At 32.5% G+C, this 13,991-nt stretch overlaps 1 protein-coding gene across 4 annotated transcripts in view; it reads right to left on the minus strand.

The window, feature by feature from the left end:
• GALNT13 (polypeptide N-acetylgalactosaminyltransferase 13) overlaps positions 1-13,991 on the minus strand; it is a 448,686-nt gene that overhangs the window by 128,573 nt on the left and 306,122 nt on the right. For all 4 annotated transcript variants that reach the window (XM_011359276.1, XM_011359287.1, XM_023528655.1 and 1 more), the window contains one exon: positions 5,980-6,160. In XM_011359276.1, coding sequence (XP_011357578.1) covers positions 5,980-6,160 — 181 coding nt within the window. The remainder of the gene's footprint in view (positions 1-5,979; positions 6,161-13,991) is intronic.

Here is a 13,991-nt window from a genome sequence, read left to right on the forward strand (position 1 = left end):
TTTAACAATGCGTAAATCCTACAACGGGAGAAATATGGGGAGCCATTGGAGTTCTTGTGGAAATTATATCAAGTCTGATACATGAATGATAAATGTAAGTAGATGATGTTATTTCATGCAGAGGTGGCAACATCCATTAACATGTCAAATATTGTTTTAGACATAGGCAAAAACCGAAAAGTAGAAGAGCGCACGTCAAAGTTTTGGACTTGATTATAGTTCCACATGGTTGTTATATGGAATGCTGTGGTTAAAAGTGTAGGACAAAAGGCTGGAAAACTGGGCAAGGACCAGATCACATGGACTTCTGACTGTGTGTTAAGTCATTAAAGGGTTGTTAGGTAAGTGAAAGAGCAAATGAGATTTACTTTTAGGAAGGTTGTCCGGCAGCACTGTAAGAGTGGGTAAAACATGCATAAGTTATGAGGTGAAGACACCCATCAGACTGATCAGGAGGTTATGGAGATGCAAGAAGAGTATGAGAATGATAATTGAATGGATTTGAGAGAACTTAAAAGCAGAATAGAGATTCATCTGATTTTGAAGCTTATGAGTGAGAAGTAGGAATCAAGGAAAATGTAGGCAGTTCACATAAATACCGCTTGTAATTCTCGACAATGTGTTCCGTATTACTAAGCACTTAATCTTATTTTTCATTTAAACTATTTAATTGTGATAATGTGGACAATTCACTCTTTAAAGGCAAAGGCAACATCTTATCTGTGTTGGTATCGCATAGTGCAGATACATATCACAGATCTAAAAATACGAATAAACACCCATAAAATACCAATAAAAACATTAACAACAAAATTGACATGATGCCTTAAAGAATTCAAAAGTGTTTGACTGTAGCAAGGAAAAGCAGTTGTCTGTCTACTATACCAAAAATATTGAATATAGTTAGCATCCTTTATTTCAACAGTTAACATTTCAAAGTATCACACAGATAAATGAATCATGCATTATACAATATAGCATATTAAAATGATTTAGAATTTCCCTTCTAGTATTGTATTCATTCAGTGATACCATGGTTGGCGATAATGAAAAAGAATTAATTAAATAATAAATATTCAAAATTCATAGGTAAAAATGTACTTTACTTTAGGAAGCACTTAACTCTCTTCAGATGAATTCATGTTAACTCAACCAAAAACTGGTATTCCTGAATTGTTAAAAAAAAAAGTGCATGCTACAAATTTCTGCTGGGAACATCAAAACCTGTGCTTATGACATCATCCTGGAACTACATTTCTATGACTTATAAAAGAAATTAGGCCCTACACTCAAAGAGCTGATTATTAAATATTGTAGCTTTAAAAAAATCAACACACTGCAAAACATCTGTATTTTATAGACACAAATTTCAAGAGATAGAAATGATTACAAGCCTTTAATGTTAATAAAGATGCAGAGATGCTGCTAATAAAGGCTACTTTATTTTTAAAAATGTTTTTTAAAAAAGTCTACCTTTAATGAGCTGATTTTTCTAAAGCTTTTTTAAAAGGTTAACAAATAGAGAGTTAACTTTCAAAATAAGTTCAAAGATCCTTCTCTAAATGTGCGTTTTTTGTTTACCTGGAACACAGATCGAAATACTACAACATTGCCAAAGGAAAATAAGCCGTTTTCCTAGTTATGTATAAACATCTTTAAAAGTATGTTTTGGGGGTCTTTCAATTTTATTATCAATTTGTTTTTGCTAAAAAAAAGAGCACAAGCTGTCCATTAAGAAAAAGAAGAAGAGCAACTGGAGTTTATGTAAGAACAGCTGCTTCTATTCTCCATGTGAATTGATACACAGAAATCTCCCTCTCCAAAGAAAGAAAATTAATATTTTTAGAACAGTCAGCATTTCAAATATATGGTTAGTGTGACTACAAAGTTCTTAAGCTTTTTACCTGTTACCAATAGGAAAAGAATGTTACCATTTATAATGGGTTGTTCTGTGAAGAGTGGTGTCTGCTTACATCACATCACGTCAAAAGATTTGCAATGACAATTGGATTGGCTTAAGCTGAAACAGCCCAATTACTAGTAAAAACTGCCTCAGGCTTGAAGAGGCTACAGGCTTTAAATATCTATGATATTATGGTATGTGCATCCTTGAAAAGACAATCGAAAAGTGAATAAGACAAATGTTGAAAATGTACTCTTCAGCATCATTTCAATGTATTTCTACATTTCATCCATATACACATTTAGAAGGCAGGATTAGACCCTGCCAACTCTACCAACATGGCCAATGGCTAACGAGCACTGGCCAAGACAATTAGGACATATAGTAAATATTTTTTAAAAATCAGATAAAATTAATTCAAACCTTCAGTTTTTTTATACATCCATTTTGACTATAAATTAATGGGAGTCTTGAGAAAAATCAAAATCAATGTGTAGAAAAGTAATCTTATTTTAAGTTTATGGGCTCTTGCATTATGCTGCTTTATTAGAGAATGAGATTACTTGCCTAAATTGTGCCTGTTAGATTTTATATTAGTCCTAGAAGGGAAGATTATATTACTGTGTGTGTCTATGACTATGGTAGAATCATAAAACCCTAAGCACATGGATAAGCCAATGGAACCTTCTTCTCTGATGGCAAAATGAGAGGAATCACATTCCAGATATATGAAGAGGACCTTTATTTACCTCTCTTTTGTCAGTGGATCCTTAACCAGGAATTGGATCAGAGAGGTGGGACAAAGGCTTCTGATTTGCTGCAACAATTGTGAAGAGATTTCCCAATACAGACCAGACATCCATGAAGAATTCAATAGAAAATAAGAAATAAAAGTGGCTCCTTTTTAAAATTCATTCATTCATTTAGTCATTTATTCATCTTTTTAATTATTCGGCCCTTATTTTTTTCAAGGATTACACAGCAATAGAAAAGATACTAAGCACTGGAAATACAAGTCTCTGAACTACTTTGGATATAGAGATAATAATAAAAATGAAACAACAAGATACAGATTGATAATGGATTAGCCATAGTGTCAAAAACTACAGGAAATACACTTTCTAGAGAGGAAGAATGCCCAGTTGGAGACGGACCGTAGCATTCCTGAAGTCAACCAATAAAGTGGGTAAGTATTTCATAAAGCATATTGAAAGGAAGCAATGTTGTCAGAATTCAATTCATAAAGGCTCCATACTTAAAAATTTCATAAATCATAAAGGCTCAGTACTTAAAACTTTAGTAACTACATAGGTGAAGAATAAAATTTAGTTTAGAAGTTCTCGTGAAAAAAATGGGAGTCTCTTCACAAAGCATCTTGGAAAAATTAAAAGATACCTTGAGGTGCTTCTAGAAAGTAACATAATTTCCTTAACCAGACTATTACTGCAGTTCAGGACAATTAAACAGAGTTCAATAGAAACTTTTAGAGTTCTTCATAAATATTTGTGTGTATAATTCTCAGTATGAATATGCATGCATGTATGCCTCCAATCTTCCCCAATACCACTTTCTCTCTTTATAAACTTACCTGTTATCAAGATGAAGAAAAAAAGCAAAAACAATTATAGACAGTAGAAAAGAAATCCAATATTTTTATTTTAAGAGTAACAGAAACCATCAGTAATGACTAAAATCGTTATCCAGTCTGAAGAAGCTAGACAGATTCCTGATTACCTCAATACAATCCACTTTATCTGTTTTTGAATGATTCAAAAACTGTCTAGGGCTAGAATTTTTTTTAGACATCCAATGGTAGTTTTTGGGTTTCTTCCCTTCTTTTTCCACTGAGAAGCAATTTCATGTTTTATGTTTTTGGTTTTCTCTCTTTGTTCACACTACAGCAGGCAGGTTCCATGCTCAGCAATGCTGTCTCTGAGACATATATAAGCATAAATGCCCTTTAGGAAATTCCTAAATGTTTTTAGCATATTCCCCAAATATCCTTTCTCTGCTTTCCAAAGTACCTTTTTGGATTTAAATGAGCCCATTTTTATAAGAACAATAACTTTCCCAATGATATTTATTGTAATGTAAAAACTACAGTTTCCAGAATATATAAACAATCCCCATTGAGCAATATAGAGTCATTAGTTCCAGATAGCAGGTGTTCTTTATAAGCCTTTAACTCTAAAGTTTGTCATTTCATTACCGTTTGAGAAATGGTTCCACTGTTTATCTGCTGTTTTCACTCAATGGAAAATTATAGAAAAGACCAACATCACTTTTTACAAATAATATTCATCATGGGTGAATATAACACAGATGGTTTTAATTATTTCAATTACTTATATTTCTAAAAGTAAGTTGCATACAATCACATGTACATTTCTTTCTTCTATTACTCTTTTCTTAATATTTGAGTTTACAAATAATGACTTGAATTCAAAAAATATTATCAAAAGAAAATGAAAAGGTTGTATAAATGTCACTGCCTTGCTGTGAATTTTACGTACTCTTGCTGAACTCAACTCTATGAACATCTGGACTGAGTTTCCACTGTAAAGGGAAATACATCTGCGTGTGAAATAATGTGACTGGCAACAGCTTCTTGACTTAGAAGAGGCTTGAAAATGTTTCGAAAAAGTCCTTCCCTAATCACACATTTATACATGCTTTCCTTTCATTTTTCTTTTCTAAGCAGTAATGCTAGATCTTAAGAAAGTTCATATCGTTCATTCCCTTCTTCATCTATAAAAAGAGTTTTCACAGCCTCATAGAAACTTTCAGAAATCAGAGTATGCCATTTAGAACTCAAACACCCTTTTCTAAGTCATATAATAGGTTAAAATGTAGAATATAGAATGTGTGCATGGATTTTTGTTTTTTATGGGTTACGTAATAATGTCGTTGTGACCATAAGACATACACATTAACTATCAAAAATAAAACATTAAAATATATTCTACCAATGCAGTTGAATTACAGTTATATTAATTTATGCTTTGGTCTCTTTGTCTAGACTCTGAGATCTTAAGGCAATCCTGTGTCTTGCTCCTGTTTGTATCTTCTCATAACATTTCATTTTTTTTCCTTAAAAAATAATGTAATGTCTCAGAGATTTTTTTTAAAATAAGTAATATGGCTGTTGGAGAAATACTATAAAATTATAAAGAATAAAATCACGATCATGCCACCAGCAAAGGGATTTTCTCACAGTTTTTTTCTTTTTAAATGACATTTTAAATTCTTTAAAGAAATTTTTTACTACTTTATTAAAATTTATTTTATTTAAAAATTCTTTTCAAATAATTTTTAAATATAAATGTGTTATAAAAATTTAGAAAATACAGAGAAATGTAAGGAAAAGCATAAAATAACTCATGATCCCAACACGCAGTGATAGCTAGCCTACATTTACTTTCATGTTTCCATATCTATTTTTTTCTGCAGCTAAGGTAGGATAACATTTTATTTTCTCATATTATGCACTTTCACATATCTATTGATGAGTAATTTATGTCATTAAATAGTCTTTAAAAATAAAAATTTTAATTTCTGCATAATTTTCCATCTTGTTGTTGTAGATCATGTAATCTTTTTCCACTCAGATATTTTTTTAAAAAGGGCAGTAGAAAACATCTCTGTTTAAACATTATCATAATTTTTTTTACCAACTTAGCCAGATTTATTTGTGAAACAAGGAAATAGAGGCTTACTTTTCTTTAAAATATGTTTTTTTTTTAATTGACCTGACATATGCTAATTAAATTTGGATTGTTTTGTTGTGTATTGTGTATTGTTTCCTCCATTTTTCTACCTTAATACTTGTGCCAGGAAAGAAACAAAGAAAAAGGAATATTTAAGCATTGAGATCAGTACAGTTTTTCTTATTTTAGGTGAAAATTGACTTTACAGTACAACTTTCTCAAACATGATTTTTTTTTTTTTTGCTACATTATGGTGATAAACCACATTATATTTAAACTAGTAGAATAGTAGCAATAATGAAACACTTCTAAAGCATGTTTAAAATTTTATTTTCCCTGTAGAGAAGGAAAAATATTAGAATTGTTTACCTGGGGATATGATATAAAAGAAATCTTTAAATTCATCCATCCAAACTTCTGCCAGCCTCCTGTTGTTCTTGTTGATGACATGACCAGTGCCACCAGGAAAAGTGTATGGAGTTGCTTTCCGGAAAACGTGACCAACATGGGAGCAAGTCACAATCTCCAATGAGCCTCCGCATTGCCAAATCTGGAAAAAGGAGAAATTGTTGTATAATAATCATTGTAGATAATGCAGCAATATTGTCTGAGAAGCAGCTGAAGCTAACTAAGACCAAATCTTCAGATCGTGTGTGGTTCAAGCAAACATCAGGCGAAAGCAAAATTTAGGACTAGTATACTTAGATTTGGAAAAGGATTCTAATTTGAAAGAACTATACATTTAAACATTGTAGCATTATAATTATGGAAGTAAGATGTAATTATTTTTATGTGCCATTACTAGACTACTTAATTTTCAATTTCTGGTAGTTAATTGCTGTTTAGAAGATAATTGGTATCCAAAATCTGCTGTGAATGAATGAGTTTGTACATGTTAGGCATTATAGTCTATAACTAATAATTTGATTTGAAGAAAAATCAATCTGTGATACTGCATCCATCTGTAATTTTAAATGACAATTCCCAGTTGTCTCTCTCCCCTGTATATCCGGGCTTTGGATATGTTATTATTGATATTAAAATGTGCTAAGACCCTTGTACATTTGCTCAACATTTACACATCCTTCGAAGCCCATTTCAAAGATAATTTATTTTTAGTGTTTGGATTTAGTACTGTGTAACATTTGTACTTTAAGCATGCTGTTATGAAGAATTGACTATACTATTGTAAGCAATTATTTACTTCACTATTACTCCTTAAAAATGATAAAATCTTGGAAGATATGCTGTATATTGCTAGGTATCCCAGATATACTGTGTAGTTGAAGTGACATATTAAGCACCCATAAAACATTCATTTCTATAAAATTCTACAGTACAGCTATAGGTTATACTAATAGTATGTGTGTATGTATGTTTTATATAGATAGAAATGGTGTCTATATATTACATAAATGTTATACAGATATGATTTATATCTACATATACTAAACACACTCATATAAATTTATTATATACACATAATATATTACATATGTGCTACCGTTTTTATCCCAATAAATAAAAATCATAGTTATTGCTATATGCAATTGGAAGGAATTGGTTATATACTGTAACTAACATTGTTCTTATTTTAAGGAGAGTTGCTTATGTTTAAAGAAAAAATTTTCTCTAATTGGTCCCTCAAATAATATTCATCCTAGAATAGGGCTGCTATTGGGCTTGGTAGTAGTAAGAGACACTCATTTTTATCAGAAGATTAAAGATGCTAAATAACAAGTTATATATATCGATGATGGTTTGCATATTATATATACAATCTATTCTTTCTCATTTTCTAATCAACTAAACAGTATAATGCTAACAAAAGAGATGTTCCAAGACAACACTGAAATGATGGAGCAATATAAAAGAAGAATGGAATCCACAATTCACCTCAAAAGACAGATATTTCATTCTTATATAACCAAAGTGTTTAATTAATTGGCAACTTTCTCATCTTTCTAGCATGAAATCTATAAACCTTCTTGTAATTAAACAAATCTTTACATTTTTTCCTTACTATTAACATAGAGGAAGTTGATCTTTTTCCAAGCAAAGACAAATCAATATTTGTATGTCAGTCTAGATCATATCCCTAAGTCTATCTTAAGGACTTCGCTGGTTTGGTCCTCTCTTTGATCTTCTCCTGAAACAACAATGGTTTCCCTCATTACTAGATTATGTGTATTTCCACATACTCTCTTACCTTTCAAATACATTAAAAATAAACAAATTTTCAAAATTATAAAACACAACAAAAACATTATCCCTTGGTTCATATTCCCATTCAAAATATCTCATTTTTATGTTTTCCCTCATTATAAATTAACATAAAAGTTGTACTGATATATGTTGTTTCCTTACTTCAATTTTCATCCATTTTTCTACTCATTGTGAAATGTTGTTTATCTCTACAGCCCCCGCCCCCACAAATTGCCATGGTGGAAATCACAAATTTTTCCCTTAATGAATATCTAGTAGACTCCTTTCTTGGATTCTCTTGCTTTCTTTCCTACTACTTTACTGTTCATATGTTTTCACTGTAAATTTCTGTTTAAATGCTGGCCTTCATCTTTCCTTATTTATTAGCTAGGTGGACTTCTTTGTTCTTATTACTTTACATATGATCTGAATGTTCACAACCTCAACAGTGACATCTCAGCCCAAACCTCTCCACTGGGATTCAGACTTGTGAATCCAAACTTCTACTTTATTCTTCTTTTTACATATTTCAGCGACATCTGCATAAACATGTCTGAAGTGGAATTGTTGATTCATCCCTAATTTGTCAGCCAGGTCTTATTATCTTTCAGTATTTTTTTTTAATCATCTGTAAATGGTGAAAGGTGCCACCATTCACCCAGGTAGTCAATCCAAAAAATAAAAAACAAAAAAGAATCTAGAGGTCATCACTGATTTTTCATTTTCTTTCATCTCTTATATTCAATCCTAGTGGTGTTATCTATAAAATAATTCTGAGTATATCCATCTCTCCCTGTCTCTACTGCCACTATCCTGGTCCTAATCACCAACATCTCTTGTCTGTCAGTTGCAACAAACTCTTGTCTTGCTGCTTTTACTGTTGCTCTACTATAATTTTTTTCTACTGAGAAATCAGTGGTCTTTTAAAACTTTAATCATTTCATTTTACTTTCCTGCTTAAATCCTTCAGTGATTTCTCATTTCAGTGTGAATATAAGCAAAATCGTTCACCAGGACCCCTAAAACACTACATTATTCTTTCCTTCTGTCAATAAACACTGGTGATATTGGCCCTCTGCCATTTCCTAGAATAAAAAGTGCATACTCTTTCACACACCAAACCCTCAACATATGCTTTCTCTATACCTGGAATACAATCTTGTCTGCCCTTGACCTTACTGCTTCTTTCCCATACTTCTCATCTCAGCTAAAATACCACCTCATCAGAGATCTTCCTAATTGCCATATTTAACATGGCCCACCCATTATTTTCTCTAGTAACACCCTGTTTATTTCCTTCATTGCTCATCACAATCTGCAATTTATTTGTTGGCTATGCACTTTTCCCCCCAACTAGAATGTGGACATTAAAAGGGTAGTGAATATATCTAGTCAAAGTTGTATCCCAGAGCCAAGCATGATGCTTGTTACACAGTAGGTGTTACCGCATGTGGGTTGAATGAAGAACTGCCAACTCAAAATTAAGTACAGAGATTAACATAAAAAAGGCATCCCTGGCAGAATGATAAGATTTAAATAGACATATTTTGGAGGCATTTTAAGTTGTATTTTTTAAGGAAATATTCTTAGGATCAAACTAGGCAGAGTAGTTTAGTAAAATGACATGCAACCACTGTTAGACATGCCTCGGGAATTGAGGAAGTTCTTTGGAGGTCACAACAAACAAACAAACATTAGAAATGATTGATGGTTTATGAGAAACAATGTTGCTAAATAATATAACCTTAATTTTTAAGGTCTTATCAAAGTAATGATTTAGCTAAACTCATACTATCTCTTAACAACATGATTTAGGTAAGTACTCAGGGTCAGGAATTGTACTATGATCAGGCCATTCAATAAAGAGACCCAGATTCAGAAGAAATAGCATATGACATGTTATACTTGAAAGGAAATTAAGATCTTCCCTTTATTGTGAGGGATGCAGTGTTAGTGGTGCTTACTCTCCTCTTCAATGGATTAGACGTGAGTGAAGAGTTTCCTTCTTTCTTCACACAGTCATAAAAGAGAACTAGGTTATTGAAGGAGAGACTAGCATTTCACTCCCTGCTAGATATTTACTGAGCAGGAAAATTAACAGACTACCGTAGTGCTGCCATCGGAACACAACAGAATACAGTGAGTGAGTATGTGAGAAAGCCTCAAGTGTGGGGAAAAGCATGACCCTAATAAAATGGGGACCACTTCTGGTCTAGAGAATCCTGAAGGTGAGTTGGAGCTTATTGGACAGCTTCTTCCAACAGAATTAATAGGTCTAGTTACGCAGTAACTCTGGGAGGGAGTGGTCTTTGGAAACAAGTATAGAAGACATTAGTTGTTCCCAAACTCTATAAATCACGGAATATACAAGAGAAAAAGTGAGCTTTGGGACTAGCAACATGGGAGATGAGCAAGGAGATATACCATGGAACTAAGAAATCTTTCAGGGTCAGAGAGAGAGACTAAGGTTCCCCTCTCCAAAAGTCCCTTGAACAACAGAGAAATAGGTAGTGAAACAGAGAAACTTTTAAGTAAACAATGAAACCTTGTATAGAAGACTATCACATGGATAAAGGCCACAGGTAGCGAGTACAGCCATACTGAGACAATAATAGGTCATCGTCGTAAAACATGGTATAAGACTGCCATTGCTCTAGCCCTCTTGTTTGACTCTACACACTGGGAACAGGCAGCCCAGAAAGCACTTCCATTACCCATTCCAAGCACTTCTACAGCATGGACCTGGAGAGAGAGGAGAATGTGAGCTATGTATTGCTTATAAAATCGAAGCTTTAAACTGAATATTACTAGTATTTTTAATAATTGCAGGTGACCAGAATGCTATAGACACTGCCCCAAATGAAATTAGGAGTAGAAGGAAATATTCTTCAGAACCTGAAGCAGTGACTGGAATAAAAAACAAACAAACAAACAAACAAACAAAAAACAAAAAACAATGTTAAGTTTGTACCCCACTAAATTCAAACTGTACAGTAAGCTCTGTGGCATATAAACTAGTGATTGACAACTGTCCTCATGGTTCCCAATTTGCCTTTTTGCAATTATGGATTAGCACTGGGGTTGTGTAAGTGAGGGAACTTTTTCCATTCTGCCACTTTTTGGCCCTACCCTGGTTTGTAGGCTTATGGCTTCTATGCCCTAAACATGCACACAGAAGAGAGAATATTTAATTTAAAGTCTTTTAAAAGTTGAATTCCAATGGTCTCATTACTTTCCCTACAAATAGGCAAAGGGGAAGATATATGAAAGTGCTGATTTTTTTGGTTATCTTGCTAACTTGCAATAAGATTTTGTGTTTACATGTATAGGCATAATGCCATTATCATTGTTGATTTACAAGACAGAAGGAAAACCTGTCCCTGACTTTGAATCTCACAGATGGAGGCAGTTCTTAAATATATTTAGGAGAGATAATAGAGGGAGTGGTAACTTTTCTATGGCTCAGTGAATATTGGCCTGTGTCTTACTGTGAGACATAGTCTACTAAATACTAGAATGAGGGGAATACTTTTCTCATGGCCATCTGTGCTCATAAAATGTGTGGATACAGTCACATTGAATTTCCCAGGTAAAACCTCTCTCTTCTCAAAATTTACATGAAAATGAAAAGATCAAACTAGAAATATATAACATTATGCATTAATTAGAGTGATATCTGATCATGAGAATTCCCAGTTAATATAAAAACAAAACATTTAATTGACCAACTATTGACCAGATAGTCACCTTAGATCGTACTTAGATAGAAACAGTTCCCAGAACACAATAGGGTTAAATATTAAAGTGAAAAGAATTCAAAATGAGAGGAGTCCCCAATACTACCATGACAATTTCCCTTAGTGCACCTTCAACAAATATTTTGGAAGGATCAGAGAAAACAAGAAAAGAAAGAAATAAAGGAAGAGTATGACATAGTCATTAAGAACTTGGGCTTGGAAATAAGCAAATGGAAATTTTCTAGTGACTGCTGCTTACTATCTACATATGCTGTGAAAATTACTTAAGTCTTCAAGGTCTTAATTTTCCCATTGGAAACAAGGGAAATAATAACCACTTCCTAAGATCCTAATGAGATTGTGTGTACCAAGCACTGTGCCTGACATTTCATGTGGGAAGAACTAGATTGTTATCTGTATATTACTTAACTTTTATTGTTGTTTGGGGAAACAAACATCTATAAATTAGCAGCATATTTTTGCTTCTTATAAACATTTTATTTAAATATTGGAGAATTTTACCATTTTTGAAATTATGAAATCAATGTCTAGGAGGTATAGTGAGGAGTTTAAAAGAATAGCCAATTAGTCTCCAATCAGAACACTACAATTTGTTCTCAAATTATTTTACAGTGTCTGAACAAACAGTATAAACTGAATAAAACATGATGTCTCATCCGCATGGACACCTGATGTTCAAATTACTTTGTATCATTGAGCATATCTGATTGTTATTTTCTAGGCTTCTAACAGATTAATATTTGTACATTATTTCTCTCAAGTAAATTTGACCATGATAAAATACAAACTGTCCTTTTATCCATAGAGAACTGAAGCTAGCTTGTTATTTGTCATTGTTCCCAGATATTTTTATGAGTCTTTTGATGATAGAGAAAGTTATTAATCAAAATGTAAAATGCCCTTTGCTCATTTGATTATCTCCTTGATTTTCTTCTCCCAGCTAGAAGACAATTAACTAACATACATTATTCTTTTCATGTTTTTTGGCCCCTACATCACTGACATTTTAATTAAGGTTCATAAGCTTCATAAATTTCAACTTAGCAATCTCAGTTCTAGTGTTACTATTGTTTCTAATTTTATAGCTGTTGTGCCAAATTCATACAGCTGTTTGTTTTTATACTAATCTTTATATCCCACCCCCACCCTTATATTATCTCTGGAACAAAACAATTGTTTAATGTGGCCTTAACAACAACAACAACAACATACCATGGAGGCCATATAGCATAATGGTTATGAGTGTATAGGCTCTAGTTCCTGAGATCATATCCTAGTTCTGCCACTTACTAACAGTGTGAACTTAGTTACTTCATCTTTCTGTGCTTTAAGTTTCAGGTAATAGAGACTAGAAGAATTGACCTCAGAGAGTTGTTGTGAGGATTAAGGCAATCCAATGCAAATATTAGAGATTTATTAAGGGGTTACTGCAATAATCTAGGAAAGAGATGATAATGACTATGACCAGAGTGATGGCAATAGAAATAAAGAAGAATGTAATAGCTTGACATAGGACATAATTTGGAGAATTAAAATGAAAAATTAATGTATAGGCTTTTCCTTATCTATAATGTTCTCCCTATTAGAACTAACTCACACACATATCCTCTGGTAAACAGATCTTAATTATGCTAGCCTTCATTGACCTCAGTTTTCACTGACTCATAGCATTTATTACTTACCTATAGAACTCCACCCCATTTAGCTCTCAATTCTATATAGTTTGTCATCTTGTGAAATGTTCATGTGTGTATTTATGTGTATATATATTACTTATATATGAGCCTTATCTCCCTGATCACATTCTCTCTTTGAGAAGTATCACATTTCACTTTATGAAATTGAATTTTATCATCTCATGAAATGTAAAATTGCTTTAAAAAATTGAATTTCACCATCACAGTTTCACTTTATGAAATTGATATAATTCGCGTATAGTAAAAAAAATAGAACTTACATATACTATTAAATTGATGTTTGCAAAGTTATTATTTTCTTAGTTCTGGCAAAGGAAAAACTGAAACAAGATACTGATGACTTCATTTTCAAAATATTTTATTCTATATTTATTGTTTCTTTCAAATAATCCCTATTAGTAGTACAATTCTCCACTTTGTTTATACATATTCAAGTAGACTGATGAGAAATCCTTTAATTCTCATAATTGAAACAAAGTCTAAAAGAGCCTTTATTAAGATCCTGAAGGCACTATCATCTTTGATAGATTTATGCAAACACAAGAGGCATAGATATAAGGGGAAAATATAAGGGCTTCAGGTTGCATTTTCTATTCATTCTTGGCGTGAAACTTGCTAGTTATTCCTCAGTCATTGTGATCGGGGGGATGTCTTCTTTAATATGTTGGTTTGACTATTGGCCTAGTTTTCACTTCAGAATATAATTAGGGAGATTTATGTG

The sequence above is a fragment of the Pteropus vampyrus genome, unplaced genomic scaffold (assembly GCF_000151845.1).
Source record: "Pteropus vampyrus isolate Shadow unplaced genomic scaffold, Pvam_2.0 Scaffold2, whole genome shotgun sequence".
NCBI classification, from domain to species: Eukaryota; Metazoa; Chordata; class Mammalia; order Chiroptera; family Pteropodidae; genus Pteropus; species Pteropus vampyrus.